Here is a 27,086-nt window from a genome sequence, read left to right as displayed (position 1 = left end):
TGCTGGTGTCTGGTGTTACGCAGAGCAGGCCGGGCGGCCAATAGACATGGGCCCACATGGCCTAAAAGTCTGGGGACTCTCTGGCCGCAGGGCAGGGTGAGCTTGGCAGAGCTATTCCTCCTGTTGGGCCAGGCCTACTTGCCCCTGGGTCTGAATGCCCCCCCGGGGAGCTAACTGACTGACCGATGAGGGGCCAGCACTGATTCCGATTCCCTCCTGCGCTGGTGGAAATCCGGAGTGACCCCAATGGAGGCCAGTGTAAGTGACCGGATCGGCGAGCTCCTCTCCGGATTTGGCCTGGGAGCTTTTCCCGTGCGTGGGGGTGTCAGGCGCGGGCGGGCTGTTCCGAATGACCCTTGTTATTCGCTGGTGGGGCCCTGGAGCCCGGCAGTGGGGAGAGCTGTGGGGCTGACGTGGGTCCGTTTGGATTTGATGCCGTAGGCACAGGAAAGGCGCCGTCGGGTGAGGCCCCCGGACGGAGCTGAGACCTGGCGGGAAACGCGGCCCCGGCCCCTTTCGCGCCCACCCGGAGGAACATGCCACTGGGCTGGGTCAGGCGCCCACTTCCATTGGCGGGAGGAAACCCGAGCAGCCAAAATGTAACGATCCGCCCCGGCCGCCCGACGGAATCAGGCTTCCCCGGGGCAGGGTGCGGGGTCCCTCCCTGCTCCCGCACTGAAGACGTCCCCCGGACGCCGGGGTCCCTCCATGACTAGCGGCCGCCCCGCCCCGCCATGGCACACGGTTCCGACTCAGTGCTGAGGGACGCGGCCTGCGCCACCCACTCCCGCGGCTCGGGCAGCGACGCCAGCGTGGCCGCCCGCTACCTGCTCGGGAAGCCGAACCGGCTGGTGAATGGGCACCCGCGGGGCAGCCGCACCTCGTCGCCCATGGGACGGGTCATTCTCATCAACTCGCCCATCGAAGGTACGGCAGCTGGGGCCTCTCTCTGCTTCCATTGCGGGGGGCGGGGCGGGGGAGGCTTCTTTTGGGGTCACCCTTCACCACCCAGATACCGACACGAGCCCCTTCTCAAGCCATGAGTCGGGCAGGGCAGTGCCCTCAGGGACAGCTTTGGCCCTGCCGAAGGCAGGAGAGAGCCCCTGAAGTTGGCGCTTGTGTCTCCCCATCCAGTCGACCCAGGCCCCCTTTTTATTGGACTTGGTCCCCCGAGTCTCCCCCCACCCCCACAGCTTCCTCTGCACCTCAGCTCAGCTACAAACAGCTCAGGGAAGCAGCTTGGAGCCAGGTGTTCTCGCCCGGGGGGACGTGGGGCATGTCCGCCCTGGCCTACTCCTATTGCTAAATGATGGGGGGGCCATGGTGTATGCGAGGGAGGTCGGGGGTGAGGGAGAGGTACCAGTGTGGAAAAGGCTGAAATTCACTGCAGTGAACTTGTCTTCGTTCCTTGCACGTGCTCCATCGGTCTGAGCAGGAGCAAAAATCTTAGCACTAAATTCATCTCCAGGGTAACTCCATTAGCTGCAGCCTGGTCTGGAGGCCAGTCCCAGCCTCCCGGCCGCGGGGATTGGGTGCAGTTTTGTTTTTCGTTAATTATTGATGGGCAGAAATTCTGCAGCATAGGGAACTTCCCACACTACGCACGTCACCCCGAGCACGCGCTCGGGCCCAGGCAGTTATGCCAGGGATGAATGTGGCCCTTTGCGTTCAAATCCAAACAGGGTAGGAAGCGGGTTAGAGCCGGAGACGGGGAGCCAGGACACCTGGGTTCTTTACCTAACAAGGAAGGATGGTTTTGTGGCCAAAGCACTGCCTGAGTGTCAGGACACCTGGGTTCTATCACTGGGCGAGTCACTCCCCGGCCCCCCCCCATGCCTCAGTTTCCCAGTTGTGAAATGGGAGTGATAATCCCACCTGGGAGTGGGGGGAGCAGGGTGCGGTGCAGTTAATCGGTCCTTGGAAAGCACTTTGCGATCCCTGGCTGTTAACGCTTCTAAAGGGCTTGGTGAGGACTTGGCTCCGTGGGCGGATGGGAACAGGGCAGTAGCCCTGTAAATGCCGTGGGAGCCCTCCAGCGGCGCTCCCGAGGCCACCGGAAAGCCGCAGTATGCCCGGAACACGGCCTGGCCCGTTCACGTGGCCAGGGAGGCCTGGCCCGGCCTGGCCTTGCGTAAGCGGGCGGCGGTGCGGGGCCTGGCAGCTGCGGAAACCGCCCCGTTCTCTCCCCCGTGTTCGGGCCCTGTCCCCACAGCCGCCGGCGACGAGAGCGACGTGATCAACACCGTCACGGTGGAGAGGAGCGCGGACGGGAGGCTGGGGTTCAGCGTGCGCGGCGGCTCGGAGCACGGGCTGGGCATCTTCGTCAGCAAAGTGGAGGAGGGCAGCAGCGCCGGTAAGCGGAGCTCGTCGCGGGGCGCCGTGCCAGGGCCTCTGCCCGCCGTCATGGGGAGACCACAAGTCCCAGCATGCAATGCTCCACCTTGATCCGCCTGGCCCGGGTTGTTCTGCAACTTCCCTGGGGACGGACAACGCTCCCAAGGGGCAGCGCCCCATCTTGAGCCAAGCGCAGGGCTGCCCAGGGCAGGGCTGAACGAGGCATGCTGGGATCTGTAGTCTCCCAGGGGCTGCTCCAATGTCTGGGTGGAGAGCAGGGGGCCGTGCGGGGAGCCCCGGTCTGTGGGCTCTCCTTGCACGGCAGGGGACGGTGGCGGGGTGGGGAAGGAGCCGGGGAAGGGCCATGCGCACATGCAGGTCTGGGCAGGGCGCTGTTTCAGCCGAGAAGGCAGAAGAAGCCTGTGCGGCGTGGCCCCGTGCCCTACGGCTGCCCCGCGTCCAGCTCAGCTACCCAGGCTGGGTGCTGGCCCACCGGTTTGTTTACTGCAGGGCTTTCCTGCCTGGCTGCTCGCAAGCCCGCCCTGCTGCCCTTAGCCCGAGCCATGGCTTAACCTGCGGCTGTCCTGCCTAGCGCCAGAGGCCCCCCAGCAGACTGTGAGACTGGCCCATGGTGGAGCCAGTTTCGCCGTGATACCACAGGAGCTGCCATGGGGAACCCCCGCACCGGTCGGGTGCCTGCCCCCCCCGCCTCCAGGGGAAGAGCCGCCAACCTGAGCTGCAGCAGGAGGGAGGCAAAGGGCTCCCCAGCCCCCCAGAGGAGTTGAGGGGGGAGCAGCCAACAGCCTTCTCACAGGAGGGGGCAGAAAGAACAAAGCAGCTCAGGGTGCCCCCGCCCCTTCCTTGCAACACCCGGCCTGGCAGAGGGAGACGCGGACCCCCCAGAGGTGCCCCCCCAGAGGCCAGGGGTGTGCGGGTGAAGAACTTCCACAGCAGCTGGAGGAGCAGATGTGGGGCTGTGGGGGGAGCCGCCCAAAAGGATTAGCTGTCGGGGTGTAGGGGATAGAATCGTATTCCTCAGCCTAAATCGGCAACACACACTGGGGACGGGGGGAATGCAAACCACCAAGGGCGGCTCAGCAAACATTAGTTAGTCCATTGCATGATTTGGGGACCCATCTGATGGGTCACTGAGGTCTGACACCCGCTTTTTGGGGTCAGCAACCCCGCGCCAGCTCCACGTCATAAAACGGATGTTGGGAAAACTGGAGAGGAGCCGCGGAGAAAACCCCGGTACTAAAAGGCTCCTCCAATGACTGGCAGAACCAGGACCAATGATTTAGTTGGGGTTGGCCCTGCTTGGAGCAGGGGTTGGACTAGATGACCTCCTGAGGTCCCTTCCAACCCTGAGATTCTAGGATTCAATGGCTGGAGGTTCAAACCAGGCAAATTCAAATTGAAATCAGACCGGTGTTTTCCACAGAGAGGGTGACTAACCCCGGAGCAAGTCGCCAAGGGACTCAGTGGGTTCTCCAGCACTTGATGTCTTCGGATCCAGTGGCAAATGCTTTAGTCCAGTGGTCCCCAAACTTTTCACCTTGTGTCCCCCTTACCCCTGTCTGCACCCCCCACCCCCCGAGCCAGGACCGGGACCGAGGCTGTGAGAGTGGGGGATGCAGACAGGGGTAAGGGGGCCAAGGCTGGGGCCACAGCTGGGGGCGGACCAAGAGCAGAGCTGCATGCCGCGCCCCCCCTAGAATGTTCCTCCTTGCCCCACAGTTTGGGGATCTCTGCTTTAGTCAAACGCAAGTGATTGGCCTCAATCCAGGCGGAGCTGGGGGAGGTTCTGTGGTCTGCGCAACACAGGAGATCTCATGGTCCCCTCTGGCCTTGACGCTCTGAACCCTGTGTCGGGTTCGTTGCATTGGGGTGGGAAGTGAGGGGGGCCTAGCTATCTCTGTGGGGCATGGGAAGCCCTTTGCCTTGCCTCCTCTGTTAACCCTTTACGGGAGGGGAGTGATTTATTTGGCTGTCCCCTGTAAGGTGACCAGATGTCCCAATTTTATAGGGACAGTCCCGATTTTGGGGTCTTTTTCTTATATACGCTCCTATTACTCCCCAACCCCTGTCCTGATTTTTCACACTTGCTGTCTGGTCATCCTAGTCCCCTGTAACTCTGCAAGCACCAGAGCAATCCAATGCGGGCAGAGGCTGTCCGAATAACACGCTGTTGTCAGAAATAAGAACACCCAGGCTCGGTTCCAGTTCCTGGCGGCTTCAGGTTCGGTGCTCGTTAATCGTTGTTGGAATTAGTTTGAGGAAAGGTGCTGAAAATCTTAGCTTCCCCTTTGGGCAGGATCAAAACATGACGCCCCAGTAGCCTGGAGGAGCTCATGTGTCTGGTCTCAGCAACAGGCCAGGGCCAGGCCAGCTACATAGTGCCAGAGCCTTTTCCTGTGACCCTGGAGGAAGCCTTGCCCAATGGCCAGAGCGCCAGCCCGAGTAGATAGAAGCTGCGGGTTCTGTTTCCTGGTGTCTGCCACAGGCTTCCTGCATGACCTTGGGCAAGTCACTTAGCCTCTGTCTGGACAGTGACAATGGACAGTTTCCACCTCGCAGGCCTGTAGGGAGGCTGAACGCATTAGAGGTTGTGATACTGCAGAGAGGGGGGCCGGGTAAGTACCTGAGACCTGTGGCCGTGGTCATTGCTGGTGGAAATTTGGTGAGGGAAGCAGGAGCGTGCATGACATCAAGGAAACTGCTTTCCCCCACGCCACACGGCCATGACCTTCCAATCCCAGGGTTGGAGGCCGAGTCCCAACCTTATTGTTCCAGGTCGAGGTGTTTGCTACAGCACACCAGGCCAGATCTGGCTGCTGCTGAGCTGAGAACTTGCCGCCCTCCAGCTTTTTGCTCCCCCGTCCCACGCAGCCCAGCCGCCTTCTCTCAGCCTGCTCTCAGGGGTCTCCGTTTAATGTTGCAGACCTGGCCGGCCTGTGCATCGGAGACAAAATCACGGAGGTGAACAGCGTGAGCTTGGAGAGCATCACCATGGGGAGTGCCGTCAAGGTCTTGACTGGGAACAACCGGCTGCGGATGATGGTGAGGCGCATGGGAAAGGTGCCAGGGATTAAATTCTCCCGAGAAAAGACCACGTGGTAAGCAGAGGCGCGCTCACTGCCTACACCGTGCCCCGATCCTTGGCCCGTCCCAGTGTCTGATGCGGGTGGGCCAAAGCCGCATTCCTCTGAGCAGAGAGGGAGCTCTCGGGTTCACGAGAAGCCGGGAGAGCACATTGGAGCGAACTCGGGACTCGGTGCCCCGTGGGGTTAGTGCGCTCAGCGGTCCCCTCCGGAGGGTGGGTTTGAATCCTGCACTGGGCCCTCAGGGAACTGGGTGTCCCAGGGACACATGCTGGGCCCTTGTTTGTCCGCCTCACACAGATCTGCACGCTGGGCACCCTGGGGTCGAGGGCGGGGAATGGAATAGCGGGGGAAGGGTTGAGGAATACCGGCAGGGCTCTAGGTTGGCAGGGGGCCGGGGCGATTGCGGGGGGGCTCTGAGCCAGGATTGAGGGGCACCGGCAGAGATGTGCAGGGAGAGCCCAGATTGGGTTGGCACAGCTTCATGGCGGGCTGGAACTGAGGTGGGCGTTCAGGGGCCGTGGCGGAGCTCGGTGAGACGCAAGGGCTAAATGTTTGAGAGACTGGTTTGTTCATTATCGGGGTTTTCCAAATCTCACCCCCAACAGTTCTAGGGTCGAATCAGCTGGCAGAGCCTGGCTTCCTTAGCTTGTCCTGTAAAGATGCCTGTTTCGTGATCTAGAGGTCGTGGGTTCGATCCCCGCAGGGGTCTTTTGAGAAGAGGAACACTGGATTCTTGCCAGATTCCTGTGCTGTGCCTATCACCGTGGTCTCTGACTCTGCCCTGTTAGCTGTTGGGGAGCAAGGCAGGCTTCAGGAGCTATGCAAGGGCAGAATCTTAGTGGGTTTGGAGACGGGGGTTGGATTCGCTCCTGAAAGTTTGGATTCTGATCCTAAACTTCCCTGATCTAGCAGAGTCCCCTGGCCTGGAAACTCATGGGCAGGCTCCCTCGGGAGAGGTCAAACCTCCAGGACAGCCTCTCTCGTGGGGTCCGATCTACCAGCCAGAAGGGGGACAGGGTCCCACCATGGGAATGAAAAATTCCTCCACCTTTTCCAAACCTCCAAATATTTGCAGTTCAGGTTCCGGGCAGGTGAGATTTCCCTCTATACGTAATATCAAAGCTAGAGAGAGGTCGAAACTGGACCCACAGATCCATGCCCCCTGCAGTTCCCAGGGGGAGTCTGATTTGAACCACCAGCTCCCAGCCTGGGTCTGGGGGAAGATTTTTCAAAGCCGGCAGCCAGTTCCCACTGGCGTTCGTTTAGAGTCGGGCACTTCTGACCATCCCGGCTTTGGGCCTGTATCCAAACAACTGTTTTCCGGTTTGGATGCAGCCAGAACCTCAGCAGGGGCCCAAAGTGGCTGGAGAAAGAGCCAATCTCATGAGATTTCTGCCGTTCCCACGGTGGACGTTCCGGCAGGTTGTCTGACGTCATGAGATTGCCACCGTCGGAGAGCAGCTCTGTGAGACTGGGGGCTGGGCTACCCTGGAGAATGAGATCGAGCCAGCCACGTGCAAAAAATCCACACACACCCCCCACCTCCGAGCGACGTAATTAAGCCAACGTACATCCCTGTGTAGACAGCACTAGGTAAAGGGAAGAATTCTTCTGTCGGCCCAGCGACCGGCTCTCAGGCAGGTGGATTTGCTCTGGTGAGCGGAGAACCCCTCCCGTCTGTAGCGTCTGGACTGACGCACTGCAGCTGGACTGCTGTAGGGTTCTCCATGTAGACGTACCCTGGGGCCCAAGTCGTGCCAGAGCCAGCCCCGGGATTTCGGGCCCCTGTTTGAATCTTGCCGCGGTTGCTCTCGTGGCAGGGTGGATGTCGCGAACAGGCGCCTGATCGTGGAGAAGAGCGGGTCGACCCCGTCGGACAGCAGCTCCGAGGGCGGCGTGAGACGCATGGTCCACCTCTACACCACCTCCGACGACTACTGTCTGGGCTTCAACATCCGCGGGGGGAAGGAGTTCGGCCTTGGCATCTACGTCTCCAGGTACCTTGGGCCCCAGCAGCTTCGCTCGGCGCCTGGCACCCACTAGCCACACCGTGTCCTGAGCACCCGGAGAGCGTCCTGTGGGGCCTCCCGTGTCTGAGATCTTCTGGAGGAGAAGCCCCTTACTGCTTACGGAGCCCTGGGAGTGGGGGGCAGCTGCAAATCTAATTAACTCCGTTACAAAGCGGCTTAGGGCAGGTACAGCCAGCGCATGTGTGGGGTAGGTGGCCCTTTAAGACCAAGGTTTGCTGGGAGTTGTAGTCTCCAGACTACATGACAGCAAGGAGCCAGCTGACCACTGGACTGCTGGATCCAGGCCTCAGAATGCTCCGCCCATCAGAAAACTGGATGGTGAATATCCCCCCCCCGAAGCGGGCGGAGTTAAGGCTGGGGCTGGACCTACTTTGCTGCCCCAGGACTCTGAGCTGAGCAGCTCTGCACCCATGTGACGAGCCCCATCCCGTGCGTTTGCAGGAGCAAGTTCTTATGTAGGAGCCTGCGGGATTTTCTGGGTCCTGCTTACAGGCCGTTTCCATCCCTAGCGTGGATCCCCACGGGGATTCGTTTTCGCCTGCGGTGCTCCGGGGGGGGTTGCCCTGCCCCGTCCCTAAGAATAAGTCAGCAGGTTCCTCGCTCAAACATCTCCACCTTTCCAAAACGAAGAAACACTGTCCAAAGGGACACGTGGGATCTCCACTGTTCCTTCTGTCCGGGTGATATGTTAAAGGTTTACAGACTCTCTGTCCCTTCCCCGGCAAAGCGCCGACTGAGGCCAGATTCCCAGCAGTGGCCTCTGAAATGCCAGGCGACGGGTCCCACGCTGGGGGGGGGTTACGCACCTGGCTTCTCTCTGAGCTTGGCAAAAATCGCCCTTGTCCAAAGGATGGTGAGCAAAGCCCTAGGGGGTGAGTGGAGACCTCCGTGGAGGTTTGGTCCCACTATGCCAGAAACCCCCTCCAGCCAGGGGGCAGCAGGCAGAGCCAGGGCCAGAGACCGCCCCCCTCCTCCATCCAAGGGCAGACACAGCCCCACCAAGCCAGGGAGCATGGGGCAAGGAGCAGCCAGAGCTAGGCACCCAGCTAGGGCACAGCAATTCAGCCAGAGCATCTCCCAGCTGATGACAAGAAACAGCTGGACCCGCACCCGGCTGGGAAGGTTCAGATGTGGGGATCAGGGGATGTCACATGGTCTTGTCTGGAGATATCGCTTGGCTAGAAGCAGGGTTTGTCCCAGCCTTGGCGATGGGGCAGGATCTAGCAGGCTGGGCAGCCCGTCCAGTGTGGGTTCAGGCCCTTGAGTTGATCACCCCAGTCCGGTTTCACGTGTCCCCAGCGGTGGGTCGCGCGCCCCTTAGGGAGATGAACTGGGCTCGGGGGGCCTCCCCATCCAGGGGGCTGAGAGCCACCGGCTGCCTGACGTGGGTCGTTCCAGGGTCGACCCTGGCGGGCTGGCGGAGCAGAACGGGATCAGAGTGGGAGATCAAGTCCTTGCAGCCAACGGAGTCAAGTTCGACGCCATCAGCCATAGCAAGGCAGTGGAAGTGCTAAAGGGGCAGACACACATCATGCTGACCATCCAGGTAGGACCTGGGGCTCTGGGCTGGGCAGCGTTGGGCTCACACCCCAGGCCACGACCGGCCCCGGGAGGGGGAGGCGGGACCGTGCCACCCTGGAGAAGCCCCTCATGGTCTGGGCACTTGACACGTTGCCACGAGAGGGACTCTGGTGACTCCCAGCCCGAAGGCCCTTCCCGGGGCATGGAGCAGTCACTCTGCTTCTCCCCCGCCCGGCGCTGGTGGCTGCTCGGCGTTCCCCTGACGTAGGCAGCTCTGGGGAGCTCCTGGCTGGTGCCCAAGCCGGGGCGCGGGCCTCACTCTTGGGCAGATCCAGTTTCAACCCAGCTAGGCGCTGGCAGGCGGCTGCATTATTCATGGCAGGCTCCGGCGCGCAGATCGGGTTCATCTCGAAGACGCTGCCCGGGGCAGCCGGTTACACGCTAACCCTCATCCTTCCCTCCACGTCTAGGAGACGGGCCACTTCCCTGCCTACAAGGAGATGGTGGCCGAATACTGCTGGCTCAGTCAGTGTAAGGAAGCCCCCCTCGAAGCCCCCTCGGGACATCCCTGCTTAGAGCGGGTCGGCTGGGGGCAAGTTCCGCGGCCGCTGGGAATCATAATGAGACTCCAGTGCTGTCCTGTCTCGCTGAGCGAGCATAGGGCTGGGAGCCCGGACACCTGGGTCCTGTTCCGGGGTCTGACCCTTCCTCGCCACGTGACCTCGGGAAGTGCCTGCTGAGGGCTCAGTGACCCAGCTGCGTTTAGATGACAGCACCACCCGGTCACTCCTGGAACGGGCCTTGAGATTCACGGGCACAGGTGCAGTGTTGGCGCCTAGGGGTGCCACCAATCTTTGGCCGGCTGGCACTGTCCAGAGGTCACTATGCTGCACTCCACAACCGCCCAGACCTGGCTGCTCCCAAGAGCGTGCGCTCCTGGCCATGAGAGCTCATGGGGAATCTTCATTACCTACCAGCAGTACAGGGCCTGTGACACATAGCTGGGTAGTAGGGGCACACTGACATGTACATAGCTAGCATCTCTGGTGGTTCTCCTGCAGCTCCAGCTCAGGGCCTGGGTTCCACACCCACCGGGCTATGAAGTTCCACAGGGCCCAGACAGACGCTGTGAGATCCCAGGGGCCAAGGCTGGTGGTGGCTCCTTCCCTCCCCATGGATTCTCATCCCTTCATCTCTTCCCAGTGTCCAATGGCCAACTGCAGCAGTTCTCGCAGGCCTCGGAGACCAGCTCCTCCGTCTCCTCCTACTCCTTGGGGACCCCGCTCAGCTCCCTGGACGGGCGGCCCCAGGCCCCGCTCTCCAGCCCCGCCCCAGCCCACATGGTGGACGTCTCCATCTCCATGGAGGACCCTCCGGCATGCAGCCGCTCCCTGGAGCGAGTGGAGACAGCCATGCAGACGGACCTGCCCCCTTCCGGTGACGGGACTGCGGGGACCGAGACCTGGCGCACCGTGCACCCGCCGGAGATCTTGAAGGACACGGCCATCCGGGCCAAGAGTTTCCGGGACCCGCTCCCCAGCAAGAAGCACAGACCCTTCTCCAACAAGGAGCTCTCGGACTCGCCCTGGATGGCCCTGCTCCTGGCGCTGAGCCGCCCACGGCAGCCCCTCAAGAGATCCCAGAGCTACCTCACCGTGGGCGGTAGGTGCTGGCGCCGGGACTGGCCAGAGCATGAGCTGAATGGGCTCCCCCTGTCTGCACATACTGGTGCCCCTCAATCCCAACTCGCAGGCCCCTGCTAGCCCAGTTCTGGGCCCCCCCTTCCCCAGCTCTGCCAGTGCCCCTCAATCCTGACCCGCAGCCCCCTGCTAGCCCAGCCCTGGGCCCCCCCATTCCCCAGCTCCGCCAATGCCCCTCAATCCCAACTCGCAGGCCCCTGCTAGCCCAGTCCTGGGCCCCCCCATTCCCCAGCTCTGCCAGTGCCCCTCAATCCCAACTCGCAGGCCCCTGCTAGCCCAGTCCTGGGTCCCCCCATTCCCCAGCTCTGCCAATGCCCCTCAATCCCGACCCTCAGTCCCCTGCTAGCCCAGTCCTGGGCCCCCCCATTCCCCAGCTCTGCCAATGCCCCTCAATCCTGACCCGCAGTCCCCTGCTAGCCCAATCCTGGGCCGCCCCATTCCCCAGCTCTGCCAGTGCCCCTCAATCCCAACTCGCAGGCCCCTGCTAGCCCAGTTCTGGGCCCCCCTTCCCCAGCTCTGCCAATGCCCCTCAATCCTGACCCGCAGTCCCCTGCTAGCCCAGCCCTGGGCCCCCCATTCCCCAGCTCTGCCAATGCCCCCCAATCCTGACCCGCAGCCCCCTGCTAGCCCAGTCCTGGGCCCCCCCATTCCCCAGATCGGCCAATGCCCCTCAATCCTGACCCGCAGTCCCCTGCTAGACCAGCCCTGGGCCCCCCCATTCCCCAGCTCTGCAAAGGCCCCTCAATCCCGACCTGCAGCCCCTGCTAGCCCAGTCCTGGGCTCCCACCACACACAGCTCTGCCAGGGCCCCTCACTCCTGACCCGCAGCCCCTGCCAGCCCAGCCCTGTGATCCACGCCCCCACACACCCCCAGAGCTCTACTGATGCCCGACCTGCTGTCCCCCAGCCCCCAGGGAGCACCTGAAGTCCCCACACGCTGGGCTCTCCTCTCCTGCCCCCCAGCCCCCTTAGCTCCTCGTCCCGTGCTGGAGCCTCGACTCTGTCCAGGGGAGCAGCCGGCCCCCTGTGTCCGGAGGTGCGACTCCGCCTCACAGGGGGACTCGGGCTCAGCCAGACATGGGGGAATCAGCCCAGCCCGGAAAGCAGGTGCCCTCTGCCTGCCTGGCGCGGAGAGCAGCACCCTCCCTGCTGTGTATCCCAGGCAGGTTCCTCTCATTTCCAGTGGCCCTGCCCCCGGGCGGGGAATTAGCTGGTCCTGACTCCCCACTTTCAGATGGTGACATCCCGGGTGTCTGAACTGAGCTTCCGCTTCCCCTGCCCCGCAGCGAGGGGGGCCTCGAGCTGTCCGGGGGTCCGACCCAGCTCCTTCCCCTATGTCCAGGCCCGGAGGAGACTATGTATCGGAGTGTTCAACGCCCCAACTCCTACAGCCACGCAGGGTAGGGGGGAGCTGCAGGTCCAGCAGCCAACCAGCCCCCCCGACTGTCCCTGTCTGTAACACCCAGCCTGGCCCGGGGGGCTGGGTGAGCTGGGCGCCATGATCCCTGGGCAGCTCGCGGTGGGATGGGGGGCACGCACCCCTTGCAAGGGGAGCGGTGCGGGATGCCCAAGCAGGGCGCCGTCCTGCCTAGGGGTGCAGAGAACTCGGCAGCAGCGTCTGGCATGCAGGGCAGGAGAAGGAAGTTCCGGGGAGCACGGGTGGGAGATGGGGCTGGGCCCAGCCAGGAGAAGACGAGGAGGGCGGGTGCTGGGAAGGCAGGGGGTTGGCACAGTGGAGATGGCTGTGCTCTGTGGTGGTCGCCTGGCAAACCCAGGCTGGGGTCGGGGCCCGGATCCAATGCCCAGCGGTGCCCGAGGGGGCCAGGGTGAGACGTGCTTGGCTCCGAGCCGCTGCTCCCGCCTGGCCCCGGGTCTGATCGGTGGCTCTCTTCCTGGCACCAGAGGAGAAGAGGCAGGAGCCTCCAGCGCCCGCCGGGGACAAGGCCGGACTGCGGCGCTCCAAGACCCTCGCCAACCTCTTCTTCCGAGGCAGCCGGGCGAGGCAGAGCTGGGCACCGGGCAGCGAGGGGGCTGGGCCACCAGGGCGCAGGAGATGGGCCAGGTCCCCGGCCAGCCCGGAGGGGGGGAAAGGTAAAGGGCGCTGGGACACCTGGGCGGGGGTGGCGAGGCTGTGTTGGGGGTGGGGGCTGGAATGGCTCCAGGGATGTGTGGGAGGGACGTGCCCAGCTCTGCTCCTGGGGCGGGGAGGCATGCATGAGGATTCCCTGCTCCCCGACGGGGGTGGGTCTGGCCCCATGGCGATTCCCCCAGGGAATTTATTATTTTAAATCACATGAATTTTGATTGCTTGGTGTTGCCTAGCCTGGGGCCCAGGAAGAGATGGCCCCTGCCCCCTCTCCTCCGTGCCCAGGGAGAAAGGGACCTGCTCCCCACCACACACACCCAGGGAGATGGGCTCTGCCCCCAGAGCTGCCAGCCTGTGCAACCCCTCCTCTTGCAGCTGAGATTGTCGAGGCCCTGAAAGGTGAAGTGACTTGCCCAGGGTCACCGGTGGCCTGTGGCAGAGTCAGGGGTCGACCCCAGGTCTCCTGATTCCCAGTCCTTAACTGCAAACCGCTGTCCTGCCTGGCACACCGCCTGCCCACCCCCCGAGCTGTGGGAGGCAGTCGCAGCCTCAAGGCTGCTGGCACCAGCTCACCCACTGAACCCCAGGGGAGATGGCCCAGACCCCACAGGGCATTAACCCCTGGCTCCCCAGGGCTGCTGGCGAATCACCTGGTGTGCTGGTTTTGCCCTCTGCTTTCCGCCTGCAGCCAGCGCCCTGCAGAAACTTGTCAGCCGGAGCCCGAAGCGGGGTAACTGCAATGCACGCGTGTGCAGGCGTATGACGGCACGCGTGTGCATGCGAGTGCCGATGTTTGCACATGCATGTGTGCAGGCCTGTGCTGCTGCGTGTGCCATTTGCCTCCCCACTGGCTGTCCTGGAGAGACCCGGCCCCCTTCCTTTCCCTGGTGCCTGTGGCCGGAGGAGATTGGATCCCCCGGGGGATTTGGGGGAGAGGCCGTTAGGCACCCCTGATTTGAAGGCAGGGGGCATCTCAGCTGTACCATGGCCAGTCCGGGGATGCCGCGCTGGGCTGCTCCTGGTAGATCCGTAGCCCCCGACACTGGGGCCATGGGGTGCGGAGGCTGATTACCCAGTGGGGCCCTCACCAGGACGCTGCGCTCAGCCGCTGCTCTTTGGCTCTGGCTTTAGCTGATCTTGGGCCGTTGCCATGTGGGCTGGGCTCGGGGCGCCTGGTTCGGGACCCGGCAGACGGAGCCCAGCCCCCTGCGGCCCCACTGGGAGTGCCCAGAGCCCCCGGGTCTGCAGAGTCTCTCCGTTTCCAACGCTGCCCCTGTTTGGCTCCCAGCTGATGAGCTCCAGTGAGGAGTCGGCCCCGGCCAGGCCTGTGGGGTGGGAAGGAGAATTGCGGGGGTGGGTGGGGACAGGGAGGGACTGGCTGATGAATCAGGAGCAGGGGTTGATCAGGGCCATCGGGGCACGTCTTTGCAAAAGCGTGTACACAGCTGTGTGCGCAAATGGGGCGCCCACAGCTGGCCAGGGGTCCGATCCATGAGCTGTACACGCAGCTACCTGGGTAACCCACTCGCTGAGCATGCCACAGTCCCCTCTGGCAGCGGGCACCTGGAGGAGAACAACCTACTACTGCTCCCAGCTAGTGGAGTCTGTCCCGGCTGTGCGGTGGGAGGGGCTGGTCCCAGCCCTGCTGCTGAGCCCCTGGGAAGGGAAGGAACCTACACAGCCAGGGGGCCACGACCTGGGCTCAGGTGAGGGCCACCTCTCTGGAGCTCCCTGGCCTCCCATCACCGCCCCAGCGGCCCTGCGCTCACCCTGCTTTGCTGCTCCCCAGACAAAGGCCGCCCCGTCAGCATCCTGGGCTCCCCGGGGCGTGCCACCCGTGAGCCCAGCCCAGCCGCTGAGAGCCACCTCCTGCTTCTCCGGGACGTGGCCGGGAAGCTGCTGACGGAGGACGAGGTCACGGCCGTGCTGCGTCACTGCAGCCGGGTAAGGAGTGTGGGCATGCGCCCGGGCTGCTGCTTCTCCCAGCCCGGCGAGGGCTCTGGACTCGGTTCCGGGGCCTGTTTCCTTGGCTCGCCACCCTGTGCCCACCCCCCCACCATGCCCCGCTGTGCAGTGGGAGAGCTGAGTTCTCTCAGCTCCGTCCCCGCCTCTGCGTTAACGGGTCACCCCCTCCGTGCCTCAGTTTCCCCACCTGGATCTCTCCTCGGGGACGGTGCCTGGCTTTGCTCGTGGCTGCGTGCAGGGATGAAAGTGCTAGAGAAGGACATGTCCAGGGCAGCGCTACCTCCCGCTGTGCCCTGGCAGCCTTCCACCTAGAGCTCCCCACAGACCCATCCCTGCAGCCAGGGAGCCTGGGCACACGCTGACCCTGGGGCCTGCTAGGTGCTGGTGTCTCTAGTGAACACTAGATGCCGCTCGGAGCCTGCCCGTGTGTCCTTGAGAGCTCAGCCCCCCACCCCTGCCCAATTGCTCACCCCAACCCCATTGCCCCTCCCACCTTCACGGAGAAGGGCTGGACCCAGACAGAATCCAGATTAACCCCTTGCAACCCCCACCCCTGGGCATCTCCACTAGGCCACCCAGGAGGGGGACTCTTGTTCCATAGGTAGAGACCCCCCTTTTCCGCAGGTTCACCCACCAGCTGGCAGGGACAGGGTCAAAGTGAGGCCAGCCTCTGGCTCACCCCAGCCCCACCAGTGCCTCAGGGAGGAGAGCAGGTGTCATTAGCTCCATCAGATAGCAGGGGAAACTGAGGCACGGGGGGCAGGGACTGGCACCAGGTCACAAGCAGAGCCCTGTGTTCCTGGCTCCCACACCCCAATTCTAGCCCCTAGATCCCACTCTCCCGCACCTCACTGGTAACAAGGGTTTAGTCCCGATTCAAATCCGGGTCATAAACCAAACCAGTTCTGCTGCTTCACTTGTGCCCCCTCCCCACCCCATTGGGGATGCCTGGCCACCCCAGTGCCCCCTTTTGGAGGAGTTTCCTGGCCAGGAAACCTTTTCCCAGGGGCCTCTCATAACAAAGCCCCCTGGCTCTCTTGTGGCAAACCCCTGGCCCCCGGCGCCCCCTCTGCCAGGGCGTCACAGCCAGACCCGTGCCGCTTTCCCACTCCCGGCATGGGGCAGCTGCCAGCCTCTGGCTGGGACGGGGCGTGGCTGGTCTGAGTGCTGGCCAGGGGGTCTAATCCTGACCCCTGGGCAATGGGGTGATGGGGAGGGGGGGAGAGTCCTGGCAGCCTCCCCAGCTGTGCTGGGTAGAACTAGCCCATTGCACGGGAGCTACCGTCTCCTCCCCAGGCCCCTCGCCGCCCAGCCCCCAGCTTGCCCCGCGCCCCGGCCCTTGGCTCTCCCGGGCTAAGCAGGAACAGCTGCCAGTGAGCCAGCCAGCAGCGCTGGGCCCCCGCGTCAGTACCGAGCCGCAGCACCAGCAGGCGCTGCCTGGAGGGCAGGGCCCTGCCCCTTGTGCTCACTGCTTGACCTGGGACCGGATCCTGTTCTCACTGACGCTGTTAATCTGCATTAAGGGCAGGGAAGTGATTTAAAGTGGAGGGAGTAACTCGCCACTGTGAGCAGGCCCTGGCCCCACATGAAAGCCCGAAGGTCCTGGCCAAATGCCAGCAGGGGGATGATCAGGTTCTGCCTCCCCCGCCACCCCCACCCCTGGGAGAAATCATTATTCCCTCTTCAGAGCTGTTCCAGCTTGTTGCTGGGTGCTGTGAAACCCTGCCTGCGTCCCCGCCCCCCCAGATTTGGCTGCATTTTGGCGCTGGCTAAGCACTGCCTGGTGCTCTGGGCTCTGGCCAGCGAAGGGGCCCGTCTGACGCTGCCTGTCCTTTGCCTGCAGTATGTCCATGAAGGTGGGGTGGAGGACTTGGTGAGGCCACTCCTGGCCATCCTGGACCGGCCTGAGAAACTCCTGCTTCTGAGGGATGTCAGGTGGGTGAACGATGCTGGGATGGAGGGTTCTCTCTGTGCTGCTTTCCGTGGGGCATGTCCCAAGGGACAGAGAAACAGGCCCCTGTGCCTGGGGGTATAAGAACGGCCATACTGGGTCAGACCAAAGGTCCATCTAGCCCAGTATCCTGTCTGCCGACAGTGGCTAATGCCAGGTGCCCCAGAGGGAATGAACAGAACAGGGAATTATCAAGTGATCCATCCCCTGTCGCTCATTCCCAGCTTCTGGCAAACAGAGGCTAAGGACACCATCCCTGCCCATCCTGGCTAATAGCCATTGATGGACCTATCCTCCATGAACTTATCTAGTTCGTTTTTGAACCCTGCTATAGTCTTGGCCTTCACGACATCCTCTGGCAAGGAGTTCCACAGGTTGACTGTGTGTTGTGTGAAGAAATACTTCCTTTTGTTTGTTTTAAACCTGCTGCCTATTAATTTCATTTGGTGACCCCTGGTTCTTGTATTATGAGAAGGAATAAATAACACTTCCTTCTTTATTTTCTCCACACCAGTCATGATTTTATAGACCTCAGTCATATCCCCCCTTAGTGGTCTCTTTTCCAAGCTGAAAAGTCCCAGTCTTATTAACCACTCCTCATACGGCAGCCTTTCCAGACCCCTAATCATTTTTGACAGGTGTCAGAGTAACAGCTGTGTTAGTCTGTATTCACAAAAAGAAAAGGAGGACTTGTGGCACCTTAGAGACTAACCAATTTATTTGAGCATAAGCTTTCGTGGGCATAAGCTCAAATACATTTGTTAGTCTCTAAGGTGCCACAAGTCCTCCTGTTCTTTCTACTAATTTTTGTTGCCCTTTTCTGAACCTTTTCCAATTCCAGTATATCTTTTCTGAGATGGGGCGACCACATCTACACGCAGCATCCAAGCTGTGAGCGTCCCATGGATTTATATAGAGGCAATATGATATTTTCTGTCTTGTTATCTATCCCTTTCCTAACGATTCCCAACATTCTGCTCACCTTTTTGACGGCCGCTGCACACTGAGTGGATGTTTTCAGAGAACTACCCACAAGGACTCCAAGGTCTCTTTCCTGAGCGGTAATAGCTAATTTAGACCCCATCATTTTACATGTATAATTGGGATGATGTTTTCCAATGTGCATCACTTTGCATTTATCAACATTGAATTTCATCTGCCATTTTGTTGCCCAGTCACCTAGGTTTGTGAGATCCCTTTGTAGCTCGTTGCAGTCTGCCTGGGACTTAACTACCTTGAGTAGTTTTGTATCATCTGCAAATTTTGCCACCTCACTGTCTACCCCTTTCTCCAGATCATTTATGAATATGCTGAATAGGACTGGGCCCAGGACAGACCCTGGGGGACACCACTATTTACCTCTCTCCAGTCTGAAAACTGACCATTTATTCCTACCCTTTGTTTCCTATCTTTTAACCAGTTACCAATACACAAGAGGACCTTCCCTCCTACCCCATGACAGCTTACTTTGCTTAAGAGACTTTGGTGAGGGACCTCGTCAAAGGCATTCTGAAAATCTAAGTACACTATAGCCACTAAGAAAAGGAGTACTTGTGGCACCTTAGAGACTAACCAATTTATCCCCCTGTAACGAGGCTGGTTCTGGCGGGACCCCACTGAGAGTGCCAATTCAGAACAAATTGCTTCAAGCAGGGCAGTCACAGCCCAAGGCTGGGATTTCTATGCACACCGAGGCAAACCAAACCAGCCAGACAGAGAGGACTTTGGTTTTACCCCACTGGCTAACCACAAGTCACACAAGCAATTCCCTTAGGCACCCCAGTTTCCCAGTATCCCCACCAGTGCCACTCGTTATGGGGACAAATAGTTATGAAAACCAATACCCCAGTGAAAGAAAAACGTTTCTTTCGATCCCAAAGGACCAAGCCCCAGACCCAGGTCAATAAACAAATCAGATCTTACCCACAAATCACGCTGTTATCAATCCTTTAGAATCTAAAATCTAAAGGTTTATTCATAAAAGGAAAAGCTATAGATGAGAGCTAGGTTTGGTTAAGTGGAATCAATGACATACAGTAATGGCCAAGTTCTTGGTTCAGGCTTGCAGCAGTGATGGAATAAAGTGCAGGTTCAAATCAAGTCTCTGGAGAACATCCCCAGCTGGGATGGATCTTTAAGTCCTTGGTTCAAAGCTTCAGTGTAGCAAAGTCCCTCCAGAGGTAGAAACAGGGTTGAAGACCCGATGGAGGAGCTGCAGCAGGTTTTTATAGTCTCTTGCCGTGTGGTCTGTCTTTCTTTGTCCCAAGGACAAGCTGTCCCTCACACGGCCTGGGAAAACCTCAGAGTTCTGTCCATAGGCAGGTCCCTGCACACCTTGCTGAGTCCCAAGGTGTGTCTGCCTTCTCTCAGTGGGTCAGTTGTGTCGCTGATGGTCCTTAATGGGCCATCAAGCAGGCTAGGCAGAGCTGACACCAACTTGTCTGGAGTGTTCCCCAGAAGCAGAGCACAGGTTTGAAATACAGACAGTACAGAGCCAATAATCATAACTTCAACTATAAAAATGACACCCACATATAGGCAGCATAATCATAACCAGCAAATCATAACCTTGTCTTAGACACCTCATTTGACCCCCTTTATACAAGATTTTGTGCCACTACAGGACTTTGGTTGCAACAGTGATCTATACGGTCCCAGCTTATGTCAATAACGTCACAGCCCCTTGTCCACATGCTTGTTGACCCGCTCAGAGAATTCTAGTAGATTGGTGAGGCGTGATTTCCCTTTACAAAAACCGTGTTGACTCTTCTCCAACAAATTATGTTCATCTGTGTGTCTGACAATTTTGTTCTTTGCTATAGTTTCAACCAGTTTGCCCAGTACTGAAGTCAGGCTTACCGGCCTGTAATTGCCAGGATCACCTCTGGAGCCCTTTATAAAAATTGGCGTCACATTAGCTCTCCTCCAGTCATCTGGTACAGAAGTAGATTTAAATGATCTGTTACAGGCTACAGTTAGTAGGTCTACAATTTCACATCTCAGTTCCTTCAGAACTCTTGGGTGAATCCCGTCTGGTCCTGGTAACTTATTACTGTTTAGTTTATCAAGTTGTTCCAAAACTTCCTCTAATGACTCTTCAATCTGGGACAGTTCCTCAGATTTCTCACCTAAAAAGAACGGCTCAGGTTTGGGAATCTCCCTCACATCCTCAGCCATGAAGACTGATGCAAAGAATTCATTTAGTTTCTCCGCAATGGCCTTATCGTCCTTGCGTGCTCCTTTAGCATCTCGATCGTCCAGTGGCCCCACTGGTTGGTTAGCAGCTTCCTGCTTCTGACGTACTTCAAAAAAATTTGCTATTACTTTTTGAGTCTTTGGCTAGCTGTTCTTCAAATTCTTTTTTGACCTTCCTAATTATATTTTTACGCTTCCTTTTCCAGAGTTTATGCTCCTTCCTATTTTCCTCACTAAGATTTAACTTCCACTTTTTAAGAGATGCCTTTTTGCCTCTCACTGCTTCTTTTATTTTGTTGTTTAGCCACAGTGGCACTTTTTTGGTTCTTTTACGATGTTTTTTAATTTGGGGGATATATTTAAGTTCAGCCTCTATTATGGTGTCTTAAAAAAATTTCCATGCAGCTTACAGGGATTTCACTTTTGGCGCTGTACCTTTTAATTTCTGATTCACTAACTTCCTCATTTTTGTGTAGTTCCCCTTTCTGAAATTCAATGCTACCGTGTTGGGCCACTGTGGGGTTTTTCCTGCCACAGGGATATTAAATTTAATTATAATGTGGTCACTATTGCCAAGGGGGTCCAGCTATATTCACCTCTTGGACCAGATCCTGTGCTCCACTTAGGACTAAATCAAGAATTGCATCTACTGTTGTGGGTTCCAGGACTAGCTGCTCCAAGAAACAGTCATTTAAGGTGTCAAGAAATATGTCAAGAAGTATGAGGCTGGTGATGGGGCGCGCTGGGGTCACAGGCCCAGTGGTTGCCCGTGGCGCCATCCGGGTCCTGTCTCAGACAGGGCGTTTATTCTGCAATCAAACAGCACACATGCTGTGAGGGAGAAGGCTCTTGCGGCAGGTTGCGAGACAGGACAGAGAGGCTGCGCGGCCCAGATTCTGAACTCGGCCCTGAGCGGCCGGCAGCTCCTTTAACTCCCTGGGGTCCCTGCAGGTTCCCCCAGCCTCAGGAGCAGGATTTGGCTCATGATCCTGGCCCTTAGCGCCTCTTCCCTCTGTGCCCCGAGACGGTGAACGGCCCCCACCGCTTGCTCTGCACTCCTGGCCTCCCAGCTCCTCCTCCTCCTAGACTTTCCATTCCAGCTCAGACTGTCTCCTCGCTCCGGCCTCACACTGCACCCTGCCTCGCCAGTCTCCATCCCACACAGCCGGGGCTGCTGGTTTCACCAGGGCTGGATTTACCCCTGCTCAGCAGTTAGATTAACTAGCTCAGCCCTGAGCCCTGTGGCCCCGGTGGGATGTCGGCTCGAGGTCCATGCATTTCCAGGGGGGCTAGAGCGCATGATGCAGGCAGGGCCCTAGCGGGTGCTCTTGCCTCTGACTAGGTACTAAGACACTGGTGCTAGGGGGTTCTGGGCTGGGTCCAAGCCCCTGATCCCTCATGTCCCTCCATTCATGGCAGTTTTCACAGTGAGCGTAGAGGTGACGTCCTGGGCAGATCCTGGCTGGGTAACTACATTAGGTTCCCTAGAATCACCCCCACTATTGCAATTGAATCTGGGATGCTTCTGCCCTCAGTTGTCACCTCATGTTGCTGTGTGCTGTTAAGCAGCGGTCATGTTCTGCCCCAGAGGTGGCTGCATTTCAGTGGCAGTCACTTGGGCACTAAGAGCTTGCCCCTTGCAGGAGCCTGGTCACCTCCACCGACATGGGCCGCTTCGACAGTATGGTCGTGCGGCTGGAGCTGGAGGCATATGACGCCCTGAAGAGCAGAGCAGGTAGGGGGAGCCCCCGCGAGGGCTGGGCCCAGCTGGCCTCCCAACTCCTCTCCTTTTGGGGGCTGGCTTCGGGGATCCCAGGTTGCCAGTCTTCCATTACCCCTGGTGATGAACGTGGCCCTGCCCCTTCCTAAAGCCCCTGGGTCCTGGCACAAACCCCTCTTTACCCTGGGCACCATGAAACCATGGGCCCAGCGGGTGAGGATCCAAACCCGCCGGCTGGGTGGGAACCTTGCAAACGCACCCCCACTGCTGTGTCCCATCGCCCGTCACCCCAGCCACAGGCCTGCGATCGGCTCGGAGCAGCCCCCCCCTGAAGCCGGGCACAAGGCTGGATGCTCACCACATGCACTCCACGGCCCAGGCTCCAGCCTAGCAGGGGAAAGGGGAGTCAGTGCCCTGCCACTGAGTGCCAGTCGGGCAGGGCGCTGCTGGCAGAGTGGGAGGACCGGGGGGGCCACAGCTGCAGTCAGCACTGGGCTGGTGGCAGAAGCCCCAAACTTTCCAGCGAGGCGCGGCCTGGAAGGGGGTGGCAGCCTGGCGCCGCGTGGGCAGTAGGGCTGGTTCGGGGGAGGCGCCGTGCCAGCAGCCAGAGCCTCGGGCAACGGGAACCAGAGCGAAGGGCCCGGCTTGTCTCTGATGCGCTTCTCTGCCCGCCTGCAGGGAAATCGCCCACGCTCCACCCGGCGCAGCAGGAAATGCCTCCCAGGAGACACCTCATCACACCCGTGCCTGGTCAGTACTGCCCCCCCCCCCAGCCCCCTGCTGCCTCTTCCCCCCCCCCCCACACACACACACTGGCTGCACATGTAGGGCTGGCAACGCTGCAGGCTCTGTCCACTAGAGGGCGACAGTCACGGGCCACCAGCTGAGCCAGGTGGTTCCCGCACGTCCCAGCTGGCCCCAAGCGCCCACGGGATTGTGGGTCACGTCAGGGCAGGGCTCTGGGGCTGCCAGGGGCTGGCTGGGAGGGTGGCTGGAGTCCTGGGGCCGGGATCCAACAGGCAGTCACCGCATGCTCTGATTCTCCGCTGATGGGGGGCTCAGAGCCTGGGGCTGGGGGGGTGGCAGGACTGGGGGCCGGGAGGCTCGGAGGTCATGGGGCAGGAAAGGGCTGGGGCCTCTCGGGGGACAGGGTGGTCTTGGAGGCTGGGGACAGGGCAGGGCTAGGGCCGGGGTGGGTCTCAGAGGCCCATTGGGAGGGGATGGGGCGGGGGGCTGCCCCGGCACGTTGCTAACAGCCCCGTCTCTCCTTTGCAGACCGCCGGGGAGGTTTCCTGCTGCAGCCGCTCCAGGCCCCGGAGCCGGGGGGCGCCAAGGAGGAGGGGGTGGCACCGAGGGCAGGGCTGGAGCGGCTGAAGGGCTCCTCCCGATGGACTCGCCCGCGCGGCTACACGCCCCTGCCCGACGTGCCCGTGGATGCCTGCGTGGCCCTCCCCATTCCCCCTGCAACTCCAGCTGCCGGTGGGCCCAGCTGGCTGCTGGCAGAGCCTGCCCAGAGCCCGGGGCTCATGCCATGTCCTGACCCCTCCGCAGAGGGGTTGGCACAGCCACCAGGGCAGGGCAGCGAGCGGCCACGCACCCCCAGCTCCCCCGATGGGCAGGGCAAGGCCGAGCCAGGGGGGGACTCGCTCTATGTGGGGCTCAGCAAGCCTCAGCGGGCCCGGCCACGGCTCTGCCAGGTCTTCACGGGCATCTCGGCGCCCAGCCAAGGGACCCAGGGAGAAGAGGGGCTGGCCCACAACGGCCCGGCCGAGGAGGAGTACGAGCTGATGACCGTCCACCTCTCCAAGCTCAGGCAGTCCTTGGGTGAGTGGCACCCCGCCGTGCCCCCTGAGCTCCCCACCCCTGGGTTCCCTGCAGCTGCTCCAGGCCCCCTGGGCTCCCTGCAGCTCCTCCCTGCCCCCTATGTACCGCCTGCAGCCCCACCTCCGTGCTCACAGACCCCAGCACCGGGGCCGGCCATGGCATCGAATCTAAGGGAAGTGGGGGTCGGTCACGTGGGAGTTTGAAAACCAGCCTGGCCCGGGAGGGGTCACAGTTGGGCCCAGCCCAGTCCTGGTACCGGGGAGCTGAGCCCACCATAGCCTGCTCTGTGTTTGTGTAGGGCCTGCCACAACAGCAGCCTGATCTGCTTGGGGGGGTGGGGGTGGGCGCTCCCTTAAATACAGATACCAGCCGCCCTCCCACCCGCCCCAGAGTCTCTGTCCTGTTTCAGGTGCCAAAGGGAGGGGGACCCAGCCCTGTCTGCTAGTACAGACTCAGCTGGGGGGGGGGTGCAGTGGGGCGTGGGCACGGGCCGGGGATGGTGCTGGAGTACCAGAGTCTGCCACGGTGCCAGGCTGGGCTCACTAGCCCTAGGGAATCGGAAATCCCCTTCCGGCACCACCCCCCCCGCCCCCGACCCCTCACATCCCAGCTATAGGGTCGGGGGTGGCTAAAGCGGGCCATGCCTTGGAGGCTGCCCACAGGTGTCAGGTCCATGGTGCCAGCTTGGGGGGGAGGGGGTCTGGGCCGACTGGGCAGGCTGGGGCTGGTCCACCCCTGCCTTCCAGGGATCAGCGTCTCAGGCGGGATCGAGTCCAAGGTGCAGCCGATGGTGAAGATCGAGAAGATCTTTCCTGGAGGGGCGGCGTTCCTGAGCGGGGCCCTGAAGGTACGGGGAGTGGGGGGGAGGGTGGGGGCTCCCTGCCGCGGCTGGGGCTAACCCCCGGGGCAGTTAGCTGGTCTCTCTGCGGCACAGATCCATTGTGTGATCAGACACTGGGCAGACACGGGGTCCTGGGGGCGTCCGGGGAGGGACGCGTACCTGCGGCGCTGGCCAGGGCTGAGTCGGACACACAAGCTGAATGACAGAGGCCCAGCTGCTCTCCTGCGCTAGGCTCAGACACCAGCACTTTTCACAGGAGCGTGGACCTTTCCCATGCTCCGCCCATGCCCCCCCCCAACGAGATGGCAAAGCACACGTCTGTGGGTGGCACAGCTCTGCATAGCGGGAGCATCGCTCTCCTTTGTGTGCTTTGCTCAGGGGCGAGAAATGCAAAACGGCCTTTTGCCATCAGTAGGGTTCAGAGTTAGCAGTCAGTTGGCCTGAGCAGGGGCAGTTTGGGCCGCCCAGAGCCATTGGTTCAGGCTGGCAACAGACACAGGCAGGCACCCCGGCATCAGTTACCCTTCGGGTCACATTTGGAAGGGTTCTTTGTAAGCACAAGGCGGCAAGATGTGTTTGAAATGATGTGTCCAGCCTGGAGGCTTCCAGAGCCATGGAAGCAGTGGGCAGGATGGGGCCCTGCAGCTCCAGATTTTAAAGCACTAACAGCCATTCTCCCTACTGCCCAGGGTCACTGCTCCCCCCACTATCAGTGGGGAAACTGAGGCATGGCACGATTAAGTGACACTCAGGCAGGCTGTGGTAGACCCTTAGAACCCAGCTGTCCCACGTTCCAGCCCAGTGCTCTGCCCACCAGCTAGCCCCGTCCCTGCCACCAGCCTCCTTGATGTATCCTGGAGCCCAGATGGGGGGAGGGAGGGGGCTTCCTGTGGGGCCAGCGCAGTCTGGCAGGGAGGTAGCCAGGGTCTAGCTCCACTGGTCCTGCAGGGCTAGCCCACCCCCAAGGGGAAGTAGCCAGGAGCTAGTGAGCATGATTGGCCCAGGAGGTCGAGCAAGGAGAGGAGTTGGGTAGGCATTTGGGCATAGGCAGCCGACTAGGGGGCTAGGTGCCCCCCAGAGCCAGCTGCCCCTGCCTGCATGCAACTTGGGAAGCCACATGCTTGCCCTGCCCTTGACTGCTCCACGTGGGGGTGGGGGCAGCGGGGTCAGGCCCTGGCCAGCGGGACGCCGTATGCCCACAGCCTGTCGCTTGGTGTCACTGCATCTAGCCTCCCACCCATGGCAAAGCTGGGCTGTGCCCGGGGGTGGCAGAAGGGGGAGGACAGCCCCTGCGGCCTCCATTGTGGCACTGACAAAGAGCCCTTGTTGGGGCCCTGCCCACCCAGCAGCCGCCACCCCCATGCCCTGCCCCACAGCAGCAGTTGGCAGCTGGCTTGACACCAGGCCCACGGCCGTCCCACGGAAGACAGAGTTGTGGGCAGTGCTGAAGGAGGCCATGCCCCCCACCCCCTCCGGTTTCTCAGACAGGTCCCAGGGCGTTTGGCGGGGGCGGCGCTGGATAACATCGTCCAGGTTAATGGAGGGGCAGCAGGCAGGAGCCAGGACTCCTGGGTTCCAGTCTGCATGCTGGAGGAGGGGCAGAGGGGGGCTATTGGTTAGAGGAAGAGAGGGCTTGGAGTCTAACCCCTAGCCCCCCACTCCCCTCCCCAAGAACCCAGGCGTCCTGACGTTCGGTAACCCCACCCCCACCCCCAATGCAGGAACACCAAGCTCCCAGCCTGGTCCCCAGGGCCCCACCCAGCACCCCAGGTAACAGAGGGAGGAGCTGGGGCTCCAGCCCAGAGCCAGGCGCAGCAGGGCTGTCACCCCTCAGCCTGCCGGGGGAGAGAGGGGGGATCCCTGCCCTCAGTGCCCTGCATCCTCCCCGCTATGGCTGCTTCTACCCCAGCCCAGGGAGCAGCCCTGCCCTTAACCAACCCCCCAAGCCAAATAAAACCCCAGGGTGCAAGGTAGTTGCACTCCTCCCCCCTTTGTCACTGCCTGGCCCCCATCATTGTGTAGGATTGCTACGTGCTGTTGCCACAGCTGCCGTGTCCTACCCCAGAGGTGGCTGCATGTCCATGGCTGGCGACCAATCACTGTAGGCTCCCAACCCTGTCTCTCTGGCCTTGCCAGGCTGGGGACGAGCTGGTGGCGGTGGACGGGGCAAGCCTGCAGAACGTCACCCACCAGCGGGCGGTGGACCTCATCCGCCAGGCCTACAGGACCAACCGGCAGGCACCCATGGAGCTGGTGGTGAAGGTGTCCAAGGCGTGACGCAGCCCAGCCAGGGACGGTGCCAGGCTAGCAGCGACGGGCTGAGCGGACAGCCAGACGGATGTCTTCCAGGCCCACGGGAGGACAGGCAGAGCCCATGGCTATGGGCATCCAGCCCCACGAGCCCGACTGCAGCCTGGCGGGGTGGGAGAAGAGGCCCCCCGCTCAGTGCGCTGCCAGAGAGCACCAGGTGGCCTCAGCCAGGCCTGGCCCCGGGGAGGGGGCGGCTCCGGCAGCAGGGCCTGGCGCACCCCTGACATGCAGACACCCCCACTGGTCTTGGGTGCATGGGCGAGACTCAGCCCCGGGGGCAGGAGGGCGCAGCGGGGGGCTACCACGCCATGGGGCTGCAATGGCCACGCTGCCCCCGTGCCGCCTCCTGCAGGGGACAGGTCATCGGCCCAGGGTGGCTCCCAGCCACAGCCCCACCATCCGGCTCCGAGCTGGAGGCCGCGGGAGAGGCTAAAAGCCCTCCTACTGCTACCGCTCCCCTGCCTGGGGGAGGGAAGGGGAGCATTGCTTCCAGCACGCTGCTTTT

General features: G+C 61.2%; 1 protein-coding gene across 1 annotated transcript; it reads left to right on the top strand.

Annotated features, from left to right (window-relative positions):
* The first annotated feature begins 734 nt into the window (after positions 1–734).
* PDZD7 (PDZ domain containing 7) lies at positions 735–26,548 on the top strand. The gene is made up of 15 exons (XM_077822706.1): positions 735–927; positions 2,213–2,353; positions 5,276–5,450; positions 7,259–7,435; positions 8,867–9,014; positions 9,460–9,520; positions 10,193–10,651; positions 12,592–12,780; positions 14,565–14,719; positions 16,584–16,675; positions 21,530–21,621; positions 22,285–22,356; positions 22,882–23,430; positions 24,177–24,277; positions 26,408–26,548. Exons 1-15 carry the CDS (start codon positions 735–737, stop codon positions 26,546–26,548), a joined length of 2,745 nt encoding a protein of 914 aa, XP_077678832.1.
* Positions 26,549–27,086: the final 538 nt, after the last annotated feature.

Source organism: Eretmochelys imbricata, chromosome 7 (assembly GCF_965152235.1).
Source record: "Eretmochelys imbricata isolate rEreImb1 chromosome 7, rEreImb1.hap1, whole genome shotgun sequence".
Lineage (NCBI taxonomy): Eukaryota > Metazoa > Chordata > Testudines > Cheloniidae > Eretmochelys > Eretmochelys imbricata.
Note: the sequence above shows the minus strand (reverse complement) of the source record. Positions and strands in the feature narration are given on the sequence as shown.